General features: G+C 34.7%; 1 protein-coding gene across 4 annotated transcripts in view; it reads right to left on the bottom strand.

The window, feature by feature from the left end:
- Window positions 1–385: 385 nt before the first annotated feature.
- The window catches only part of GALNT3 (polypeptide N-acetylgalactosaminyltransferase 3), a 46,014-nt gene continuing 21,135 nt past the window's right edge, over window positions 386–25,264 (bottom strand). For all 4 annotated transcript variants that reach the window (XM_059167135.1, XM_059167136.1, XM_059167134.1 and 1 more), the window contains 10 exons: window positions 23,563–24,183; window positions 19,204–19,376; window positions 14,512–14,661; window positions 12,404–12,638; window positions 11,794–11,911; window positions 10,111–10,311; window positions 7,153–7,284; window positions 6,835–6,936; window positions 2,317–2,469; window positions 386–1,466 (listed from right to left, as the gene is read on the bottom strand). In XM_059167135.1, coding sequence (XP_059023118.1) covers window positions 1,344–1,466; window positions 2,317–2,469; window positions 6,835–6,936; window positions 7,153–7,284; window positions 10,111–10,311; window positions 11,794–11,911; window positions 12,404–12,638; window positions 14,512–14,661; window positions 19,204–19,376; window positions 23,563–24,074 — 1,899 coding nt within the window. In that variant the 5' untranslated portion in view covers window positions 24,075–24,183 and the 3' untranslated portion in view covers window positions 386–1,343. The remainder of the gene's footprint in view (window positions 1,467–2,316; window positions 2,470–6,834; window positions 6,937–7,152; window positions 7,285–10,110; window positions 10,312–11,793; window positions 11,912–12,403; window positions 12,639–14,511; window positions 14,662–19,203; window positions 19,377–23,562; window positions 24,184–25,264) is intronic.

Below are 25,264 nucleotides of genomic sequence, written 5' to 3'. Positions count from 1 at the left end.
ACTGAGGATCAGCAACATTTAAAATATGAAGCCAATCATACTTTAGTTCTTAAATAAGAATACAAGAGATCTCTATATAAAATGGACCCAAAAGAAAAGTGTTAAATCTATGTAGGGATCACATTTTTAAAAAATTACTCCATCAGATGCTCAAGGAATATCAGAAATTAGTAAAAAATTTTCAAAATATCTAACACACAAAATCTTCTCCATTCCCTATCTTTTATGCCATCATCCCAAAATAGTCGAGTATTCCTTAAAAAATATCTGATGGCTCTACAGTAGGTACTTAAATTAAGTATATAAAATTCATGTCCCCCCCTATTTAATAGGAATTATATATTTTATCCAAAAGAGGAAAGGAATTGAAATAAAAAAGTTACAATAGTGATAAGGATTCATTTTATTGTGTTTTCCACATAGAAGCTTTTTTTTGATGAAAAAAATTCTTTACAAAGATGATCTAAATTGAATCAGTAACAAACAAAATTTAGCTTTTAAATGAGTCAAGTATTCTGCATTTGAAATTCAATTCCACAAACATTCAAGATTAGTGAGTTTTGGTAAGGAAAAAGGACTAGCAGAAAGGAAAAAGACATCTTTTCAACAGATAGTACTTTATAGTTTTTCTTTTAATTGCTTTGGGAAAACACACCGTATAGTTATTTAAGAAATATATTTTAAGCAAGATTTAAGTGCTTTAAGTCAAGTGGATTCAGACTAAAAAATATTTTAAAATTTGCCAAGATACTGAAGTGTTAAAAATATTCTTATTCATTTAATTTCGTGTTTAAGGAAACCTATGACAAATAAGAAAACAAAAAGCAAAAAAGTTTACCTGCATTTTTATATAATAAATTCTAGATCTATAAAAATTTCCTGGTTTATACACAAAGGCCAATGCTTGACCTTCATTGATCCATTTCTATGTAGTTAAAAAAATACAGTATCAAATCTTTCTCCCTCCCCCCAAAAAACTAGAAGAAATATTTTAAAGTGTGAGTGTGTGAATGTAGCTATGCATATCTTTAAGTGTACAAAACACACAAATATCACTTTACTTAGAAAATTATTTTCATCATACTGTAAACATCTCTTCCCCTACATCTGGACATTTCAAAATAGTCTTTGGTATTATTAGTTATTGTGCTTTGAAACGGAAACTTAAAAGATTTCTGTAGCAATGCTACATAGACATCTTAAGACATAAATAAGAAAAATGCACTTGGAATAAGTTACAATTAGCTGCTTTTGCATAATTTTCAAAAACTACAGTGTATGCCTAGTCACAGTTTTGTGAGAAAGAATATCTCCTTTTTCAACTCCTTAATTTTAAGGAACACTTAATCATTTTGGCTAAAAATCCATTTTTGGAGTGGATCTGATGGATTGCATGACACCAAGCTTGGATGCTCTCCATTTGCTGAAAGGCACATTTTAAAGAATGGATTATATAGAAGTTGATCCTAGAAAAAAAGAAAACACAACAGACATTAAATTTCAAGCTCCTAGTTAACTGATAAATATGAAAACTACATCATAGTCTCATTGAAGCTAAAGGACACTCACAACCAAATGTACACAGCTCTTAACTTTTAATCTTTCTCAGATCAACCTTGTCTGATAAAATCTTTCTGGTTTCTGGTGTAAACCATATCATTTATGCCACTACTGTTCAATTCACAAGAGGTATTAGATAAATAAAGAGATGTATAGAGAGTAAGGTCTGAATCAAGTTTTCAAATAAGAACAATTCCACTGTTACATCCATAAGTGACAAACCCTTCAAAAAATGATGTTATAAAAATCGGTCTTTTAGTATTTTAGTAGGGTACAAAATAATTTTCAGGTAAGGACTGCTATGTTCCAGCTAAGCTTTAATACATATATTTAAAAACAGCAAAGATTTTTTTAATGTATTCTCTCAATTCTAAATTCATTAAAAAAAGCACAAAAACAGGAGAAATGAGTCACTTTAGGGACGAAAAAGATAATGATCTTTTTTTTCTTGGCCATGATTAAATGCCAGAAGCATTGTAAGAAACTCTAAAAAGACAAACATGAGCAACTATTATTAATAATTCACAAAAGTGTTGACGGTATAAATCATGCTTTCATTAAGCAACTTGTTCCTAAGAGTATTTAATTCATAGAAACATTCTCTCATCACATTGGTAGACAGACACAATAACAAAGTTAACAAAGAAATACTGACGGATCACATTACTATGCTATGGTTCATGCATTTTCCCAGATAAGCAACTTGAGCTAATCAAAATAATTATGGGAAGGGGTAAATTAATTGCACTGAGGTACCTTCTGGATCTCCCATATCTGTTCTCCGCTGGCCACTGTCCTGTGACCTTTGTAGGCACACGCTCTCAGCTGAACAAGACCTTGAGCAGCATGAAGACATAATTCCCTCTGGATGTTATGCCGAATTTCATGTTGAGCCGAGTATTCAAAATACTGTGAAAAGAAGAATGTTGTCACTGACCTGTATCCTCAGCTGCAAAATAATGGTCCAATAATAATAATAATTTTAAAAAATCAGCAACTTGCTGAATAATGAAGTCCTGTGTACTCAACAAAATAATACAATAAAAATAGGTGTTAGAAATATGAGTTTTATGACAGAAGATGCTATAACCCCTTCCCAGCCTATCCCCAGCAGGTAGTTACATAACAAGGTACCGTCTCCCTATCATGTCAGAAATGGGAAGTAAGTCAGGTGGAATGGAGGTTAGCTAGGACAGGTGTGCCACAGAAAGGACCTGGAAACTTCTAGTAAGCACATTAACCGCCTCTTCCTCTCCACAAGTGTTCCTTCTCTCCTGTTAATCTCAATTAATGGCATTTTCACTTACACTAGGAACAATTAGATGAGGTAATCTCCATGTCTCAGTTTCCTTCCCTGTAAAATGGGTGATTTTATAGTTTTCCTGCCCCACAGGGTTATGAGGCTAAGAGGGCTAATCTATGTAGAACACTCAGAACAATAACTGGTACATGGTAAGCTTTTTATTCATCTTAGCTGCTATTACTAGCATTAAAGTTTCTCTCTCCCTGTATGTCCAATTTATTAATCAGCCCTTTAGCTCTACTGAATTTCCCTCTCAGATGTCACCATCGCACTTTGCTTTGTATCTCACTTCTCTTATTCCAGCACTCAGAATCTCCACTGTAATACTTCCAGCTACCTGCAATTTCTGCATTTTCACTCTGCTGCCAGTTAGTCTTTCATAACACTGATTTGATGCCCTACCTCCCTTCCTCGTGTGAGTCACTACTGCTGCTAAGAGGAAGTTCACAATCCTTAACAACTACATGAACTCCTCAGTTTTCAATCTTACAACAACCACTGCCTGAACTGTACACCATGTTCTTCTCACACAATTTTACCAATGTAGAGTATATGCATCCATAAGTCCAAGACTGTTTTACTGTGCTCCGCCCGGAATATCCTTCTGGATTCTTCTCTGCCTAGCTAATTCCTTTTTTAATCCTTGCAAAGCCAATTGAAATGTTACTTTGCTTCTTTAATTTCCCTGAGGTTGTCCTACTGAACTAAATCACACCCTTTTCAGGCTTCCGATAGTACATCAGAAATAACTTTCATAGCATTCTATTGGAATTGTGTGTGTAGCTAGCTGGCTTCACCATAGACCAAAGTCAGGCAGCATATCTAGTAATAACATCCCTCACAAATCAAATACTCCATAATGTTGACATTTCAAAGATAAAATAAGTGAACATAATGGATGTTCAATAATGAAGCAATTAGTCTTAGCACTAATATTTATTGAGCCCTTCTTATGTGCTAAGCAGGGTTTTTTCTAAACCCTTTATGTGTATTAGAGTAGGCACTCCACAAACATTAGCTGAATTAATCTTGAGTTCCCCTGGTCTTGGCCTCATGCTTAATTTAGCTTCTTCCACAAATATATACATCATTTTTATAACTGATAGTTCTTCAGATGAAGACACTGAATGAAAATGAGTGTAGATCACGAAAACAGCATTTTAGCTATCCTTCTTGAAGAGAGATAAATCTTAGGATCTCAAAGATGGTAGGAAAGTCTGTCCAATATTTTACCTCACATACATCATTTAAAAAAAATCATTAAAAGGCAAGTTATAAGGAATAGAAAATAGTAGAAGATACTTTAGCAACCAAAAAGAATATGCAATTAGCTACCTGGGAACACTGGGGAAACGTAACCTAGAACCAGGACAAATACCCTGGAATAAGAAGCACAGGAACAAAGCTCAGTGTTACAAAGCCATAATGACTTACACGGCACTGTACCAGTATATTGATCAATATAGCCACATTATCAACATATTTACTTTTAGTTGGCATATACAAATACTGTTACAATGGAGTTTTATGTTATACAAAGATCATTATCTGGTCAAAACAGTAAAAGGGCACATAAAGAAATGGTCAGGTTAGATGATATCTCAAAACGCTTAGCACTCAAGGAACTAAAATTTGCAAAGCAGTTTAAATGCAGTGCTTGACTGAAAAAAAAATTTAAAGGAAATAAACTAAAATAAAATCGATGGCTATATTACAGTGCTAGAAATCAGAGTCATTTTCTTAAAATATAAACTGGGAAATAGTATCCTCCTGCTCAAAACCCTCACATGGCTTCTGTCAAACTGAGAATGAAATCCAAGTTCCTAGGGAAGGCTTGCAAAGCCTTCTATGACCAGGCTTCTTATCGATGTCTCTGACCTTGTTTTCCACCCTGTCTGCCCAGACCACTCTGCTGCAGCCACACACTGGCTTTCTGACTGCTCCACTGACCCACCCCTAGTTTCTAGCCTTGCACCCCCTCTGCCAGGATGCTCCCCTCCTGGAACACGGCTCCTCTCCAACTCCTTTAGGCCTCTGTTCCAAAGTTGCCTTCTCAGAGAGGTCTTCCTGAACCTCCAAAAACAAACCCTCTCCCACTCCCCAGGTTCACATTATCCACCTATCATGCTTCATTTTTCTTTATGTCCAAAATTACTCTTTTTCCCCTTCTCCTGGAAAAACACAAGCTCCACAAGGCAGAGATTTTTCCCTTTTCACTACTGTAGCAGTGCAAGTGACATTATAGACATTATAGACAAATATTTATTGAGAGAATATATGAACTACTTCTCCATTCCCAATGGAGTTTTTTAAAAAGACAGCTATGTTGTATTTAACATTTACAAGGTTTTTTTTTTAAATATTTATTTATTTATTTATTTGAGAGAGAGAGAGAGAGAGATCACAAGCAGGCAGAGAGACAGGCAGAGAGAGAGGAGGAAGCAGGCGCCCTGCTGAGCAGAGAGCCTGATGTGGGCCTCGATCCCAGGACCCTGGGATCACAACCTGAGCCAGAGGCAGAGGCTTAACCCACTGAGCCACCCAGGTGCTCCTATATATACATATTTAAAATTTTCCTATATATACACACATATACACATGTGTAGATAGATATGTATCTAGATATATAGATACATATGCTTGTGTGGGTATCTGTGTATGTGTATCTCTATCCCATTTCAGAATTACAGCTTAATCATCCGGCAATGGATCCTGTTCACTAGCTATGGCTTCTGGGCATCTGTGCCACCTACCCTTGGTCGACTGGTTCATTTGGATGAGTAGGGATTGGAACTAAATTCAGCTGAGGCTAATGAGTAGGAGGAAACATGGAAGAGGATAGACCAAGAGGTAAATGGACTCTTCTTAAAACTGACATCACTAAAGTTCCATCCTACTAAAACAGGAGTTTTTAATATTTAATATTGTCAAAATCATTAGTATTTAATATTGTAAAAATCCTCCATACACATCTTGGACTCCCTCCCCGAATACCTGCAATTCACAGAAAAAAAAAAAAAAAAAAAGACATACCAGCTCCTCTCCTTTGTAACCCCTCTTCATACTCGTCTCATCCTGTTCTCATTCCAACCAGCTACCTCACTAACTCCTAGCATCTTCCAAAAAATGTTTTCAAATGTCTGCTTTCCAAGGAAAATGTATGGGCGCCCAGTCTAATTCATTCAGATGCCCTCCTTCATAATCTTGAAGCGCTCTGAAGGCTTTATTCCAGACCTTCCCATGCTGACTGTGACCACTGGCTTTGAAATGTAGATTTCCTGAAGGAGTTAGAATCTAAATTGCTTGAATCCAGCAGAATATCCGTCTGGCACGCAGGGGTTACTCGGTGAATTTGTTGAATGAACAAATGAGACGGTCCTATCTTTCCAGGAGAAAACTTGTAAAAGGCAAGGCAAGGAAGCTAAAAACTAGAAATGTTATCTTTGTAAGTTCTGTACCCATGGCAGGCCAAATACTCACATGTGACATTTGAGCAGGTATACCAGTGAAGGGTAATCAAGAACATGCCCTTATTCAACAACATACTGAAACAATATCATGACCCACAAAGATAACTTCTAATACTACTCTTTTGGTATTTACACTGAATACAATTTGCTACTAAATGCATTTAAGTAAATATAGCTTTTACGTATAGTTTTGCAAAATCACCTTGCCAGTAGTCCCCCCAACATCAAAGATCCACATAGAAGATCCTGTTTTTAAATGTCAAATGGCTTTATCCTATTATTTTTTCATTTGCCTTTCTACTAAGTGAGCCACTTCAAATTGTTTTCAGAACCAGAATGAGAGTCAAAATCAAGCACTCAGCAACTTTAATATTAATTGCCAAACTTAACCTAAAACATTTTAAACACCCATTTACCCGAATACAAAGGTGATCTGGGACTTCTGACAACCTACTCCTGTTTGTGTCAGTGAGAAGCGAGGACTTTTAGTGCAGGGCTCACCTGGTTTCCCCCGAGTCCATGACACGTGTACAAAATTAATGGTTTGCCTCCTTGATTATTTTCTCCAACATCCAGACACAGAGGCTGACCAACGCTTTTAATCTAAAGGAAAATTTTCAAGTTATTAAAAAAAAATGTAATCTATGTGGTTGATATATATTTTTTTCAATTCATCTCAGGAAGCAGTATTAATAAATAGTACATGTAAAATCTCAAAAGCCATAAACCAGAAAATATGTCGGAAATTTTCCCTGGACCACATAAATGTTTGTGGCAAAGGCATATATACCAAGCAAAAAGGAGCCAGAAAATACTCACATATCCAGATATAACAGGATTAAGGTCTGGCACATATGCTTCTGGATAAATAGTGTTCAGGTACCATGTAAAATTTTTACATTGAAGGCGGTGCTTTATTTCAAATCTCTTTGAAAGATCACCAAATGATTTCTGGAGAAAGATGAGAAGTAAAACAAATGCTTAATCAGAACAGCACTAGTAAAAGAGTTCAAATGTTTTGTATTTATATTTGGGCCAGAAAAGAATTCTGGCCAAAATGCAAGATGCACTTTAACTGAATTCACTGTTTATTCAGGCAATAAGTATGCCTCCCTGCTTGTTTCTTCCTTGAAAGAGAACCAAGTTACCTGCGCGGGTGATGACATAATGCTCTTTTATTCTTTCTTTCTGCTACCAAACCTCCCTCACTGGGGCAAAGATCTCTAGAGAAATGGTAGTGGGAGAATCCAAAATTAATTCTAATTTTATACCCAAGAATGATCTGTGAAGTGAGGTGTGAGGAAGAAGGTATAAAGAAATAGTTGCTATGGCACCTGGGTGGCTCAGTCAGCTAAGCATGACTCTTTTTTTTTTTTTTTTTTTTAAGATTTTATTTACTTATTTGACAGAGAGAGAGATAACAAATAGGCAGAGAGGCAGGCAGAGAGAGGGGGGGAAGCAGGCTTCCGGCTAAGCAGAGAGTCTGATGCGTGGCTCGATCCCAGGACCCTGAGATCATGACCTGAGCTGAAGGCAGAGGCTTAACCCACTGAGCCATGAAGGCGCCCCTAAGCATGACTCTGGATTTTAGCTCAGGTCATGATCTCAGGTCAGGGGATCAAGCTCCACCTTGGGACTGAAGCTGGCAGAGAAAATATTTACCTTAATTGAAATGATGAGCTTAAGTATTTAAACTACTTACACATTTTATATATATTCTCCCTCTTCCTCTGCCCCTGGCCTCCCCCACTCTCTCTCTTTCTCAAAAAAGTTAAATAAAGAAATAAAAAGATGGTTGCCAATACAGTCTAATTTATATCTTTTCTCTAGTCAAGACTACAAAAGACAACACAGTTGGGCATAAGTTTTTTCTAGTTTAAAGAGTGTCACTTACACCTTAACAATAACAATGTATTAGCAGAAAAAGGCAAGTTTTTAATCAATTGCATTTTATTTTATTTTTTAAAAAATATTTTATTTATTTCTTTGATATAGAGAGATCACAAGTAGGCAGAGAGGCAGGCAGAGAGAGAGAGGGAGAGAAGCAGGCTCCCCGTTGAGCAAAGAGCCCGATGTGGGGCTCAATCCCAGGACTCTGGGATCACGACCCGAGCCGAAGGCAGAGGCTTCAACCCACTGAACCACCCAGGCGCCCCATTTTCCTTTATTTTAAAAAGACTAAGAAAAAAATTTTTTAGAGAATACTATTAAACTGAAAAAGTATTGGGTCCATAGGTAAAATTTTAAAGAAAAACTATATTTGGTACCTAAATATAAGAAAAGTTTAAACACTCAAGCTCACTATTTCAGTTAAGGTAAATATTTTCTCTGCCAACACCTGTCTTGAATCCAGGGGTTTTAGCAAAAAGTGTAAAACTCTAAAGGACTTCTGGCTAACTTACGTATTTTGTAACAAGATCCGTTTGCCCTGTGATAAAAACAAGGGTTTACTGGCTTGCTTGCCCCTTTGTGGGTGACAAGGGAGTATAAGGTGCAGTCCGCACACACCTGCCTGCGCAGCCCCGTACCCGTGCGCAGTACACAGTCTGCCCAATTTGTTCTGGTGGCCTTAGATGAAAAGATATTGGGCTAATCCACTAGCACTCCGACTTTGCATCTTACTAACATGTTGCAGGGAGATACTGGAACCAAAGAAAAACTGAAAAGAGGTAACCAAACCATTTGTTGTAACAGTCAAAATGTTGACCCCCTTTAATCTCAATATATACCCCGTGCAAATCAGCACTTTTCTTCCAAAGGATTGGGGGCATATTCACTGAGGCACACTCCTAAAATGTCTAGTTCATTTACCACAACCAGTACTGAACCTGTTGGACCTCAGGGCCAGTGTATTAAGCATCACAGTTCTGTAGAGCTTTTATCCATGACAGGTCAGTAACAACAGTGCCATACATTTGTGAACACTTACTTCTTTATTTCATAACTACTCTGGGAGACATGCAAGTATGTTGTCCCTCAAGATGGAGAAGCAGAGAGAAGAAGGTCGGCTGAGCATAAACTCCATGCCAGGCCAACCTCTCAACCAGTGTTATCTCATTCTACGTCTCAAAGGGGCTTTGCCAGGGTAAACCCTTCCAGCAAGCCGTGGAACTAGAACTTGGGTGGGGGGCAAGCGCTTGGGGCACCTGGGTGGCTCAGTCGGTTAAGTGTCTGTCTTTGGCTCAGGTCATGATTGCAGGGGTCTGGGGATCAAGCACTGCATTGGGTTCCCTGCTCAGCAGCGAGTCTGCTTCCCCTTCTGCCTCTGCCTCTCCCCTCCGCTCATGCTCATGCTCTCTCTCTCAAATAAATAAATAAAATCTTAAAAAAAAAATTTTTTTTTAAATGGCTTGATATTCCTGGTTTATTCTCCTGCCACATTTTGACACTGTCTCCATCTCCAGTTCAAAAAGGCACTTAGCACCTTCCTTTGGGTGTTAATCACATCACCTCAAACCAGTTACAACTGGTTCCACTGAATCTTACTTTTCTTTCAGGAATATCCTGAACCAAGGCAGTTACAAAAACTAAGTATCTTCCATATTTAAAGAGTAACATCAAGTGGAATGCCTAAATATTTAAAAAAGCCATTTACTTCATTTTTTCCTTAAAAAGAGAAAAAACTGGCATCAATAAGTTATATATTTTGAGTTTAAAAACCAACTTCAGAAATAATTTTTTACAATGTTTTATTCTTGAACTGACTCAAGTAAGTAAAAGAATATGAGAATTTGGCGTGAATTTTTAGCATGATTTAATTATTTAGCTCTAACTTACTTGTTTAACAATTTTTGCTGCATCTGTGTTTCTCCTATAAAATATTTCCTTGTATTCATCCATCCAGACTTCTGCAAGGCGAACTTGGTTGCGAGCAATCACCTGAGTGCCTTTTGGAAAGGTATGAGGGCTTTTGCTGCGAAAAACATGTCCAACAACAGAGCAAGGCATAATCTCCAACTGCCCACCACATTGCCATACCTGATAATTAATGATATTTGTTTAATTTACAGTATATTTACAAAACCAAGTGTTGCTTTTAAATTCATCTTTAAGGTACTAATAAAAATAAAATGTAGAAAAGAAATTTATTAAAACTTCAAATAGTCTCTGTTCCTGGCCAGTTTAACTTAAATTCTTAAATATAAAAAAAACAAACAAACAATTTTATGAAATGGTACAAAAACTAAATACAACAAGGACATATTTTCAGAAAGTAATTTAACAAAATAGTGATTTTGAATCCTTCATAAAAACCAAATCCCACATTTCTTTTTTTGCAAACAATTATGTCAGCACTCTAATGTATACCAAAGACCAAAGGCTCTTTTGTATTTTGACTTCTATCTTCTTATATAAGATACATGGCCAGTTCACTTGAAACAAAGATTCTCTCTTGTATGGCAGGAACTAGCAGTCTCGGAGTAAGTGGACCCAGACTACATTTACCCTTGCATGTTCAATTTTGTAATTAAGAAAATAATTCCAGATAATACCCAAGTACAATCTTGTGAAGTAGTTGGTCATTGTTTAAAAATACTCATACCTATTTAGAGATAGTGGGTCAAAAAACTTATCTGGGAAATTATTAAATCAATACCTACTCACTTAAATACCGTGGCAATCAGTTCTGCCATAGTCACTAAGCAAAAAACCTAAAATGAAGACATGTTTAATAGTCTGTACTAGTATTAGGGCAAGAGGTCATATTCTCTCTTTTTTAAAACAAATCAGAAAACTCAGTGGTATTTTTAATGCAACAAGTTGTGCCTGAAATCTAACATGTGTTAGGGGTTGGGAAGGCTTAAGTGAATAAAGAAAGGCCCTTGCCTTGAGCAGCTCAAATTTGGCTAACTAAGCTCATCATTGCCATTCTGTGTTGCAGCCAGAGCTAAAACTTAAATCTTCTAGTCCTAGCTCAGTTTTTTTCCTACGACATTCCAGCCTAATAGATGAAAAATGAATGATAGAGTCATTGCAGAAAATGAACTCATGAAATCAAGTAAGTATATTGGAGACCATCCAAAGTTTTTGTTTTGTTTCTCATATTAACTTTTAATACGCATAGGAAAAAAGGAGCTCATTTAATGCAAAGAGTTAATGTCTTTTTAAAATTATACATAAATGTTTTTCCATTCTGACTCCCTTGATAATCAACCCATTTCCTGAAGCACTAGATTGAATTATATTTATCTTGGCTGGAATTCAGTAGCTACAAGTGCATTAATTGGTGTTATTGGCTGGACACAGGCGTTTAACTGATTCCTCTTGTTACATTGGCAGCAACAAGTAAATATATTAAGTTACATTTTAAGAGAAATACCCTTATTCTAGAATTTCTAGCAATTAAATTTTAGAAAGCACAAGAAGTAAAGACTGCACACATCTATGACAATCTGTATCAACCAGTTAGGATGAAATGTGTATTTTATTGTTTAATATGTACTATATTTATAAACTTACTCTGAAAGACATTTCTATATTTTCACCTCCCCAGATTTCCATTTCTTCATCGTAAGTTCCAATATATTCAAAATATTCTTTTGATATGGAAAAAAGGCCTCCTGCAAAAGTGGGTGTTCTGAAAAATAATCCATTGTCAAACTTTGTTAAAAAAAATTAAATAAGAAAAAAAGAACTTACTTAAAGAGCCAACTGAAATAAATTCCCCCCCAAAATTAAAGAGAGATCACAATTTCAAAGGTTTTACATAGATTAATAAAAACAAAAAATGCTATCTTCAGAGTCAAGTTTTGCGGGGGCACAGGGAAGAAGTTTAAATATCCTCTCCCAACAGAATAAAATTATGAAGTGTCTTCTAACCAAGCTTTAAGATTCTGAAGTAACGATTATGAGAAAGACGAAAGACCTCACATACTTCTAATTCCGAATTGGTAATATCATGAGTAAGTAAGTATATATATATGGCTTTTTTTATTCCCTACATAGAATGTGTGTGTTCTTTATTTTGTTAGTGTGAATGACGTTGGAGGCAAAAACTGTAAAAAGCAAAGAGTGAATATGTATTTAAATAACTGAACTGCATATACGACTTTGAAAGCTATCATCTTACTTAATTGGGTAGGTTTCATCTTTCCTTCTTTGCTTCTCATGATCAGGAAGTGATTCCCAGCCAAATGAAAGACTCCAGTCAAAGTTTCCACGGTTGTGATTACTTCCATAAGGAGAAGGTTTGTTGAACTCAAACGTGTTTAGATCTATGGATGCAATATCCGGACTCACCACGGCCGTGTAGTTCTCAGCAATTCTGGCCAACAAAGGTTCTAACCAGCCATAGAAACACTCACCTGGAAGGAACACAATTCTAATCAAGCCAATGAAGACACTGAGGGTTTTCTGTTTTGTTTTTTGAAGACAGTTTAGAGAAACAAATAATAGTCAATTGTAATTTTGAGCATTGAACATTGAAGAGATTTCTTTTTTCTTTTTCTTTTTTAGATTTTTTATTTATTTGACAGAGAGAGATCACAAGTAGGCAGAGAGGCAGGTAGAGAGAGAGGGGGAAGCAGGCTCCCTGATGAGCAGAGAGCCCGACGCAGGGCTCGATCCTGGGACTCTGAGACCATGATCCAAAAGGAAGGCAGAGGCTTAACCCAATGAACCACCCAGGCACCCCAAGGAGATTTCTTCAAGGTTTCTGTGATGAGATGAGGGTAGAGTGAAAAAGGTAAAGCAAAATTCAGCATAGTTAGGAAGTTTATTTACAGGAGATGATTTTTTTTTTTTTTTTTTAATCTTAGGAGGTAAAATGACACTGGCGTGTTTAAGTTTCAGATCTGTGTTTCCCTCTGAAATGGGCTATGAGTCAAAAGTAACTATTTGCTGATTCATGCCACCTAACCCTATAAGTGTTCTGAATTACTTAAACTTGTCTCCCTAAGTAAGGTATAGCAATCAAAATCCTCATTTCTCTAACTGAGCCTTAGGAGAAAATAAGTCAAGGAGTCAAAATATTTTGATTTTAGCAGTTGGAGAAGGACCATTCAAACCTGCCCCAGCCCTAATGGAAAGTGGGGGCAAAAGAATGCTATAAAAAAGTCTGGGCCCTGGTTGTGGGCCAGGCGCACTTAACACACAGAATTCAGGAGAGTCAGTCCTACCCCGGTCTCCCCATCAGGAGAATTTGGCAGTTATTAGGAGGACCACTTGGCATCAAGGAGATACATCAGATACATTTGCCTGAGAGGAAGAATGCCCAGTCTGACATAATTGTAATTCTGGACCATCAGAGGCAATATTGGAGAATAAACCATTTTCTTTTTAAAACACCTCTCTTGGATTACCTTCAGACCTCTCTGTTCATTTAAGAGCCAGGTATTAAGAGAGTACTGGATTTGAGAGCTCTAAAGAGACTCAGCAAGTCCAAAAGCCCTCTGTAAAAACTAGCATATAACCAAAACCATTTGCCAGGTCAAACATAATCAAAGGGCTAGCCAACTCAATTCAAAACTAAATACTCATACAAAGAGCATAACCCACTAAACTTACAGCTGACATTTTAGTAATTCCTAACATGCACTCTAAATATGGAATCTAAAAATGCTATATGCTATATATTTTACTTAAAATCATTGACACTGGAGAACAAAACCATTAAAAATTAAAGGGAAAGAAACAGTAGCAATAAAAAAAAAAACTGATACTATTCATTAAGAAATGCCAGAAGAAGTTGGAAGGGGGTATCCCTAATATAGCACAAGAGAAGTGTGCAAATCTTTGAAAAAAGAACTAAAATACAGAAATTTTAAGTATCAGGACCAGAACAAAGTTTAAAGATAGAATTCATTGCACTTAAAACTTTCATTCATTTTAAACTTTAAGAATCAAGAATAATAAGGAAAAACATTTTTTTTTTTTTCTGACAGACTGTGTGTCTGGAAAAAATTGCCCAGGCAAGGATAACTTGCCAGGGAAGTTGGTCACTGAAGGATACTGGAGTTGAGGAGCCCAAAACACAGAGGAGGTAAGAACTCCATGTAAGTTAAAGGAGGTCCCTACCCAGAGCTGTAATCTGCTTCAGACATCATTGCTATAATCACCAGTTGAAAATGATGTTAAAGAAAATAGAATTAGTCATCTAAAGAAAAGTCTTCCTCACTTTTTAAACTATAAGGAAGCAGAGGGAAAATGTTACAACTATGTCTATACATACATACTTACAGTGAGCATCTAAAAATGTGAGGGTTTCAGCTGTTGCAACTGTTGCTCCTAGCAACCTTGCAGTGATCAGACCTTTTCTCTCTCTTTGTCTGACTATTTTTACTATTGAAAATTGTTTTATATATTCTTCTAGTTTATCATGTAAGTACTCTGTAAGAAAAAAAAATCAGGATTAAATCTTCCTAAGTTTATATTCATATATAACATATGAAATCTAATAAACCACAGAGCAATGATATCTCTACATTTATCATCTCAACAGTTGCACACATTCTTCCATTAAGATGAAAATTGTATCTTGAGCTCTTTAATGAAAAAATAGCCATATACACAAATCTTAACTTCTGAACTACTATAACACAAAATGTTATAACACAGACTTATCCTGTACATGCAATATCAATAAATATGTTTGGGGGAAAGCAGAGACTTCAAATGGAGTAGACCCCAGGAGTTAAAAAGACCCCAGTTCATTTAGGGGTCTAAGAACATTAGTTAAGGGAGTGAGGGAAACTGAATTTGGCCAAAAACATATTTGACACTTTTTAAAACTGGGATTTAAATCTGGAAATTTCAAGAAAAATGACAAGTATCAAAGGATTCTCTGATACTTAGTGATCAAAATAATTTAAAAACAAAATATTAAGGAAAATGGCAAATAGGAAAAGTCCAAGGTTATAACAGTTGGAAATATTTTTACAAAGAATCAGCATAAAATTTTTTGAAAGCTCTGGAGTCCTCTGACACAAAATCTTTTTTTCCAGTAAAAATATGACAGAAGAAATGAGCATGTAAGTGAGGAATGAAGCTAAAATAGGCTAAATCTTATTAATGGGTATATAATTTAAGATATTCAACATTCCAATTTGGATAAGAGACATAGAAGCAAGAGTTAAAACAGTAGGTAAAAGAAAACACATTAATCACGTTAGTCAGGTGTTGCTCATATCTTGAAATAAATTCATAAGTCTGCTTTTTCACCATTAAATTCATGATTCTTTGTTGAGTATATAATATAGTTCCTCAGGTAGCCTTCTTAGGCCCATACTATAGCCTCAGAAAGATCTTGGAATGCTGAGAACATAAATCAATGTCCTAGGGTAGGGGCACCTGGGTGGCTCAGTCTTTAACCGTCTGCCTTTGGCTCAAGTCATGATCCCAGGGTCCTGAGATGGAGCCTGCATTGGGCTCCCTGCTCGGCGGGAAAGGGCTTCTCTCTCTCCTACTCCCCTCTTGTGTTCCCTCTTGTGTTCCCTCTCTCCCTGTGTATCTCTCTGTCATATAAATACATTTAAAAAATTTTTTTTAAAATGTCCTAGGGTAGATGCTTGCTTCTGCCAGATTTCAGAAGCATAAATGATAGATGACTTTATCTGTGATTATGTATGTTTTCTTCCTATTCTTCAGTGGTACAGATAAATGAGTTGCTTATTCAAAGCCTAAACATTCATACAGGAGGTGAGAGACCATGAACAACTTCTGTAGAAAATAAGTCTAAACACTGTTGCCACAGAGTAAGAGACTAAATTTTTAAATTTTTAAACTTAAATTTTTAAGTACCTCAGAATTAATTCTCTGAAAAGCAAGCAGGATTGTAATTTGTCTTAAAATATAAACAATGGATTTTCCTGTTTTAACCATAGTCTTGACTTATAAAATAGAAACTTATATAAAAACATTTCAAAGGCCTTAATGGAGATTGATTTTTTTAAATGGAGTCACTACAGATTTCTTTAGTGAACTGTCCCACTGTTGGATTTGTTAAGGCATTTTTTATTTACCCACAACTTCTGAACTTCCTATAAATTTTTACCTGTCCCTTAAATTCAATCCCCATCCATAACCATCTTTTTGTGAGGCTAAGAGTGCAAAGCTGTGAAATCAGATCTCCTGGGTTTATCTATTTATAGCACCCATTACTTTTAGCTGTATGACTTTAGGTAAGTTATTTTATTTTACCTATACCTCAATTTATCTCTAAGATGGGGATAATAATACCCTCACCAGGGATTGCTGGGAAGATAAAATGAAAGACTGCTATACAAATAAAGCATTTAAGACAGGGCTTACCACATGGTCTATGCTCTGAAAATGCTGATTATTTTTGTTTTACTATCATTGGGACTTACCTATCTCTGTCACTTGATTATCCACATATTTTTGCTGCTCTTCCCTAAACCAACTGAAATCAGGGATTATCGTTTCTACCTCACACACTTCTTTAGACTAGGGACACATTTTCCACAGGGGGTACTCATCATTAGACCATTTATTCAATAAGACAAATTAATTACATTGGTATGCAAAGATATCCCTCATCAAGAAAACGGTTGCAAATTTATTAATTGTAATAAAGAATTATAAAAAATATTCAGGCCCTTTGACTAAGCAGTCTAACTTACCTAAAGACACAATTCAAATAGAGGAAAATAACATTAGCACAAAGATATTCATTTTAAAGTATGATATATATTAACACTGTGGAGCAAGTGAAGGTGAATGGTTAAGTGAAATGCATCTAGTCCATCATGGTCATCAAAAATAAAGTTCTGAAAGTGAACGAAATGAGCTAATAAGAATATTACATGAAAATGTCAGATTTCAAAATTGATTTCTTACATGGATATAATTAGATAAACATATGCTTATTTAGGCAGTGATTAAGAGAAATAGAAAAATTAAAATGAAATAGGAAGATTATGACCGGATATCATTTTTCTTTCTTTTTTTAAAAATAGTTTTTATTTATTTGAGAGAGAGCACATGCGAGAAAGAGCATGGGCCAGGAGAGGGACAGAGGGAGAAGCACGCTCCACCTCAGGGCAGGGAGCCTGATGCTGGGCTAGATCCCAGGACCTTGGGATCATGACCTAACCCAAAGGCAGATGCTTAACTAACTAAGGCATCTAAGGTCCCCACCTTTCTTTCTGATTTCCTTGAAGTCTACTAATTTTATTTTAAAATTAAATTTATAAATTTTATATTTTTATAAAAAATATAAATTAAATTTATAATTAAATAACAGAAGTTACTTTCGACTAAAGGCTTACTACAATAGCCTTATTGTGGCCCTAATTTCTCACTGCTTGAAAAATCAAACAAAATAAAAATAATTGGAGAAGAAAGCACACAAAACCAAAGCAGGAATTAAAAAAAAATTTTTTTTTAAATGACAAAATGTATCAGAGACGTTCAGAACTTCAATCTCTTAAAACTCTATGGACTGCAGACCAAGTAGAAAGAATTGGAAAAAATTCAGAACACCGTAGGCAGTAAATAAATTCATCGATTACAATTAAGTAGTGATATAACCTGGGTAAAAGGACTAGAAATTCAAGTCATAAATCTGTATGTAGTGTTACCCATAAAGAGGAGACTTAAATTAAAAAACTTGCCCATTTGGTGACTAGGTTTCACATCCAGGTCAACAATCTATGGTGATAAGCAATCTTAGTCCACTTAGATGCTAATGTAATTTCAAAACATAATCTCAGTTCATTCATGGTATTTTGAAATAATAGAAATGTTGAGGATTATATGAAGAAATAATTAAATAAATCAAGTTAATAATCTTATACTCTATTCAATTATTATCATTTCATAAGTCTGGATAAATCTTGTTATTGGTGACATGTCACTTAATAAGCGGTAACTTTTTCTTTTTTCATAGTACATAAAATGATGGTTTATCTTAAAAGAGATGTTGTTTTGGATTTGATGGAAGAGTATTACTATTCCCGTTTTATAGATGAGGAAATAGCTAGTTAGAATTAGAGTTGGAATTTGACCTTCAAGAATTTGGATCCAAACCCAGTTCATTCAGGAATAAATTTTGTGACCATTGAAATAATCTGTATCTGATCGGTATTTAGAATACTTGTACTGTTTGAAAATTTAGCAACTTAGGGTATTTGATTAGCTTTGTGATTCCAATTAAAAATGTATAATTTAATAACTGACAATTGACTTACAAGTTTAAGTATATATGCATTAAAGAATTTAGCTAACTTTGTAAACAATATTGGAATATTTAGCAGCCAAAATAAAACAGAATGTAGTGACTCTTTAATGATTTTTATCTACTCATTTATATTACTAATTAATGTATTATTTATATTAACTCATCTTATCTTCAAAACAACACCAGGACTTACGCATTACTTATGTATTTCATCACTCCTAAGCTGCACAATTGGATACTTATAATCAGTGGCATCTTTGCTTAATTGGCTGTGTTTTTTATTCAAGTGGTAAACAAACTAATGATGTATTATACAATAAATTTGATGAAATATGGCACTTTCCCCATTTTAAAGAAAAAGAAACTAAGGCATAGAGGGATTAAGTAATTTGCCCAAATTACATAGCTGGTTAGGACCAGAGCTGGGATTCAAGCCAAGATGGCCTGAGTCAAGATTCAAGTTTGTGTTCTTAACCACTATGCCTTACAATAAAAATCTTACACTGAGAACTACAAAGTTATGGATCATGGTACTTCATACATTTCTGAACTCTAAAATATTTAAATATGGACACCCTTAGATTCTACTTTCATCCATCATACCTACCATTCAGGGTATTATACTCAAGTTCTGAGGTGGCATGCAGAGAGTACAATATAATAAAATAGACTTTGGACAACATCACATGGATTTACTTGGGAAACAATCTAATTTTCATGTGCCTTCTTACCATCTACACTAGCATCATCCACCAAAATGATTTCCTTCAGCAGTATGGCAGGGGAAGAATAAAGCACACTGTGGACAGTTCTAAGCAGCGTGGACCAGGCTTCATTATGAAAAACTATTATGACACTGGTGGTAGGCAGGGGAGGACAGCGCTTAAATTTTTGTTCAATACATCTAGAAGAAGTCAAAGAAGTAGAAAAACAATTATGAATTCTATTACTTTATTTCACAGCTATGTTGTTACTAATATCATTATTTAGACTTTATCACCATAGAAACAATAGTGGACAAATTTTTTCTATGTAAGTTGATCTTAATGTTATGTAAATATAAATAGATCACAACAAATTTTTCTACACAGAGATCATATCCACTGATACAGACACCATGTCAAAATTAAAGTATGCTATTGTAAGTTTTCTCAACAAGATAATTCTAAAACACAAATAATATTTTATAAAAAATTAAAATAACCTACAAGTGAGACAACCTGTAAAAATAGCAAATACTTGTAATTGCTCAAATAAAAACCAAGTTTTTCTCCTTCCTTGTAGAAATCATTCATTTTTCTCATTGCTTGCAATTTTTTAAACAGTGCAACTTTATTAAATGAATATATATCTTTGCAGGGATTCTTATTTTCCTAAGTATGTAATAATTTTCAAGTTTTTAAAATCAATTTAATCTATACTTGAACCAAAAGGGAACAAAATGGCTTACCATATAATCTATGTTCATGATTCAGCAAGACTTATTAAGTTGCTACCATATGCCATGCTGTGTTAAAGATTTTGCTCCAATAATCTGATCGACCCATAGTTTACTTGACTAAGATCTAGCATCTTAAAATACTAAACTTAAGAATTTTAAATAAAAATCCCAAGTCCATGTTAAAAATCCTGTGATCCTGTTGTCTTAAGAAACATTGATAGGCACAAGGAGAGCGATCATAAATAGTTTTTGACTGATTAATGGTACTATCACCATTAGTTAAACACATTAGTTACAAATTGATCGTGAATTCATTTTTATAATAACGTCTTCCTCAAAGAAAATAATCTTCATATGAAGCCACTGGGTGTGGACGGCTCTGTATGGTCTCCAGCCTTTGAGACTGAAGCTGACCACAGTCCCTCACCTACTGAGTTGGAAGTGAGATCAAAAGATTTAATTTCTTTTGATGTAAACCTGGTGATTCACAGACCTGGGGATAAAAATATATGTATATAAAAAATATATGTTTATAAAAAATAAAAAATTAAAAAAAAAAAAAAAAAAAAAAAAAAGATTTAACATGCAGCAGAGGGCTTCAGACCACTATAAAACCAAACAAAGTGACCCTGGGACACAAAAGATGTGTGGTCTATGGTAAAGATAAATAAAATAACTATCTTTAAGTTCACTTAAAAATCATAAATGGTTGTACAACTTTAGACAACAGAGTATAAAATCCTCCCGCACAAAGGGTACAACAAATAGAGTGTGTGAACAATCCAACAGTGCTGTTCAAGCCCAAAGATAAGGACGTAAATCATTCACTTATGGAGATAAGAGCCTAGCACACTTCAAATGCTCTGTGAGGGTCAATGGAGAAACCAGAACCCCCACTATGATACCAGAGGCCTGGGAAAGCCACCCTGAGAGAGATATCCTATAAACTCTCACGAATCACTCTCACAGCCATACCTCAATATGAATGTGTTTCAGATCCTTTTCTGAGAAGAGGTCTTTAGGGTGGAATATTTGTAGTGATAAAAAAAGGAGTTAGATTGAAGATAAAGTTATTAACAGAGTATGTCAACACTGCTGAGTAAGAAAAGGAGAGGAAGGTTATAAGTGAAAGTGATTTTGCTCTCTCATGCTTTCATGATTTCAAATAAATATGCATAGTCAGAAGCAAATAACCACATTCATCCTCACTGACAGATGAAAGCAAATGATTTATTTTAGATTGAATTTTGGATAAACTCAATAAGAAATAAAGTCCAAACACAAACTACCTATTCATAATTACTCTTGACTCACAATTACACAGAAACAAATGACTAAATATAAGCTTATATTTTTAGGACATAAAGGTTTACAAACCAATATAAAGTAAAAGTAAAAATTACTAAAAACTCCATGCTATTTTCCTTAAAACAAAACAAAACCAAAAAACCCTTATGACTTAATTGTTTTATAAGCATTTTGGGAAGGGAGTTTTGGGATTAAAAAAGAAATTCCCCTATATTTATTTGTCATGTGACTAATCAATATACTAATTGAGAATTACAAAAAGGCTTTGAAATTTAAAATATAAAACCTCACAAAAATTCACATAAAATATGATCACTTTACTCTTATAAGGCTTCCCCTCAGTTTAAGCTAGGATTTATCTGCTTAACTGATAACTATTAATATCAAGCAAAGGTGTCATGTTATACCATTAATGCAAGTGATAATAAAATTTCACAGTATGATTTCATAAACTCCAATTACTCCAAAACAATTTAAAAAAGCATGTTAAACTTATGCTTTAGACATTTTTTCACATGTCATTTAAAGTAGTGAAATCAAATAACTTGCCAAACTGACTGCATATTCCCAGTCAAACCATTCAGAAAATTTGGGATATAGATGGGTGCTTAGATTATCAGTTATAGGAACATCTGCCTTTGGGAGACCCTGGATCTATACTTCTAATGAGCATGGAAAAGAGCAGCAATTCTTCAGAAAATTTGTTCCTTACTTATATAGGTTAAATTTAAAGTAAGAAAGTGTTAAATCTTCACCAGTTCTTCACAGTTTTAGATATCCGGTTTCTACCAAAAAAAGGTTGTTTTGAGTGCTTAGTTGTTTTTCACTTAAAATGATTTCATTAATTAATATTATTGTAGCTCCTCATGCTTTATCGGAGGGGGAAAAAACTTATCTTTTTTTTTAAGATTTTATTATTTTTTATTTTTTATAAACATATATTTTTATCCCCAGGGGTACAGGTCTGTGAATCACCAGGTTTACACACTTCACAGCACTCACCAAAGCACATACCCTCCCCAATGTCCATAATCCCACCCCCTTCTCCCAAACGGAAAAAACTTATCTTGAGCTGACATTGTCACATCAAAGAATAAAAATTGTGCTTCTTAATTTGTGATGTAGATTGCTTTTCATTAAGACCTCTCCCCAAATCAAATGCAATACTGCATTTTAGCTATTAACATAAGAAACTATTCTGTGTCGTTATAAAGGCAGAATATTTTATAGATATTCATTGTTTCTTCACACATTGATTTAAAAATGATGAGCACCTTAACTTTGAATCACACAGGTAGAATAGAGAGACAGAAGTATAATCTACACAACTTCAATATCGAGGGATTCATATAGTGAGAATGAGAGGGTCTCTCACCAGGTATTCATGATCATACATCTAGAAAAATATAAGTGAAGCCATAGACTTAAGTCTATAAAAGTTCTTTTCTTCAGGTTCACTTCCAAATATAATTCTACCATAACCAGAAAGCAAATGTGTGGGCATCACTTGTAGTTTGTCTACCTTACACTTTCAACAAATCAACAGATGATTTGAAAGTGGTAGAATTTATCTTAGCCTATTTGAATTCAAATAGAGCATTTGAACACTACCTCAAAGATAAGTAAGGAGAACATAGTAGGATCTGGAGGGAAACCATAGTAAAAATACTGTGTACTTGAGATAACATGGAAGTAGTGTTGGTCTCTCTGAAGCAAAAGGAGACAACTCTATACATAAGATAATCAAGAAAACGCTAGAGTAAAAAAACATAATTGAATGTGCAATTTAACAATATTGTTCCTCAAAAGAAAGGTTACAAAATGTTAGATGGCATTGTGAAATACAATTACAATATTGAAAGTAACCACAAAGTCTGTGACTTACTTCATATAATATTCTTATCTAATAAGAATATTATAGAATATCCAAAGTCTTGGCATTTTTTTAAACATTTCTATTTATTTCATAACAATACACAGAGGAAAAGAAACAGCTCCTCTGCCTCCCACATTTCCTGTAAAATTGCCCCCTATTCCCTACTTAATAGATTAGAAAACTAAAGCATTTAAGAATAGAGGATTTCTATGTGGCTCTACAGAAATCAGATCTAAAATTTAGTTTTCCAGTTTGTAAGGTAACAAGTTCTCACATCTACAGTGCCTCATTGAGCATAGGTATGGACAACCTCAATAATAAGAAAAAGCATAATTAGACAAATTAAACAGCAATTGCTGATATTTTGCCTCAGTGTGGCTGAAAAACAAGCACATTCCTTAGTTAATCCCTCTCCCCCTGAAACCTCAATTTTAAACAGTAAACAACAAATATTCTTCAACATACTCAGGAGGTCGAGTGTCTGGTCCAAGATCTCGGTGTAAAGAAATCCTGTCACTTGCAAAAGCATTAAAACAGTGTTTTGCTTCTCCACGTTCTTTTTCCTTCTGTTCTTCAACACTTAAATTGGTTGTCTTGAACGCTTTACCAGAAGCACCAGGTGCATTGGAATCCTGAGGTGGGCGGTCAAGAACCGGTTTCAGTTCTGCTGCTGTGTAATATCCTTGCAAACAGGGTCTCTCACCAGCATCAATGTTTTGCCTGACAGGTGCTCCTATTTGCATTTTTGGCATCGCATCTTTAATATTGTTTACAGCTTCTAACATTAAATCAAACACCTTGTTTTTGTTTATATTTCTTTCCATCCTTGATTCCTCTTTGGAATATTGAACACTTACTTCTCTTTGCATTAAAATCAAAAATATTATAAAGAAAAAAATTACTGCACCAAGCTTCCAGAATTTTTTATGATAATGTCTTTTAAGATGTAATTTTACTAGTCGTTTTATGTGAGCCATTCTGACATTAAAAGCTTGCCACTTGACAAATAACAGTTATAGTTTCTTCTGTAACTTATATTTTTTATCATAGATTTGCTGGCAAGAAGATTTCATTAAAGGGTAATACCTATAAACAGAAATGATAAATGGCATTAGCAGCTATTCATTCCTATAAGCATAGCTCAATTCATTCATTCAACCAACAGCTAAACATTATAAGCTATAAACAATGTATTCTTATGGTTAACAAAAATACAAAGATATCTTGCCCTCAAGAAAATTACATTTTTGGAAGAGTACATTGCTATAATTAGCTATAATCTACTGACTTTATAAAATATTAGGGATTTCTCTCCAGTGGGGAAAAAAATACCTTGTAAACTGTGGCTAATATCTATTATGTGATAGGCACACAATTATTTTTATAAACAAATTTAGAGTATTTTTAAAAAGATATCTTAACTCAATGACCAAGGGGCCAAAGGACTTCACTGAATTGATTATAAAGAAAGGGGGAAATCCATAAGAAAGCAAAAGTATACAGGTAGTGTTAGGCATACATCTAAAGTAGTGGCTTTGATTTTATGGAATTTGCCCGCAACTTATGAACCTCTGCTCCAAATGAATCAGTTAAGATTACAAAGCAACTTCAAAAACTCAGAAACTGGCATGTTCTCAAATTTGTTCACCTGATAATACTTGTGAATCCTGACAGAACCAAGAAAGACTAGAAAATTAAAAGCATCTATTTCATTGTTATTCCACAGCTATTTTCAACAGCTCACACAAATACAAAATCTAACAGCAAAAAGAAGATGGCACTAAGATTTACTTGAAATGACTCTAAACAGGCAACAGAGATTTGCCTTACTTTGAGTTACAAAAGCAATGTCTGGTTTAATAAAATACTGCTTGCAGTTGACCCTAAGAACAGAGCAACATGTTTATTAAACTCTAATATAGGCCACCAGAAATGAAAGAAAGAAAAAGAAAAAAAGAGAACATTGATGACAGCCTGAGTCACAGATAAAGCTGATTTTCTTTACAATGATCTTTAAAAAAAAGGTATATGGAAGGGTTTCAGTATATAATTACATACTATGCACCATGATACTCAATCAAATTTGCAGGGCAAAGGGGAAGGAAAATGACTTTTCCCCTAAATCCTAAACATATTTTAGATATTTTAAGTCAAATTTAATTTAAAT

Source organism: Mustela lutreola, chromosome 3, assembly GCF_030435805.1.
Source record: "Mustela lutreola isolate mMusLut2 chromosome 3, mMusLut2.pri, whole genome shotgun sequence".
Lineage (NCBI taxonomy): Eukaryota > Metazoa > Chordata > Mammalia > Carnivora > Mustelidae > Mustela > Mustela lutreola.
This window is presented reverse-complemented; position numbering and strand designations above follow the sequence as displayed.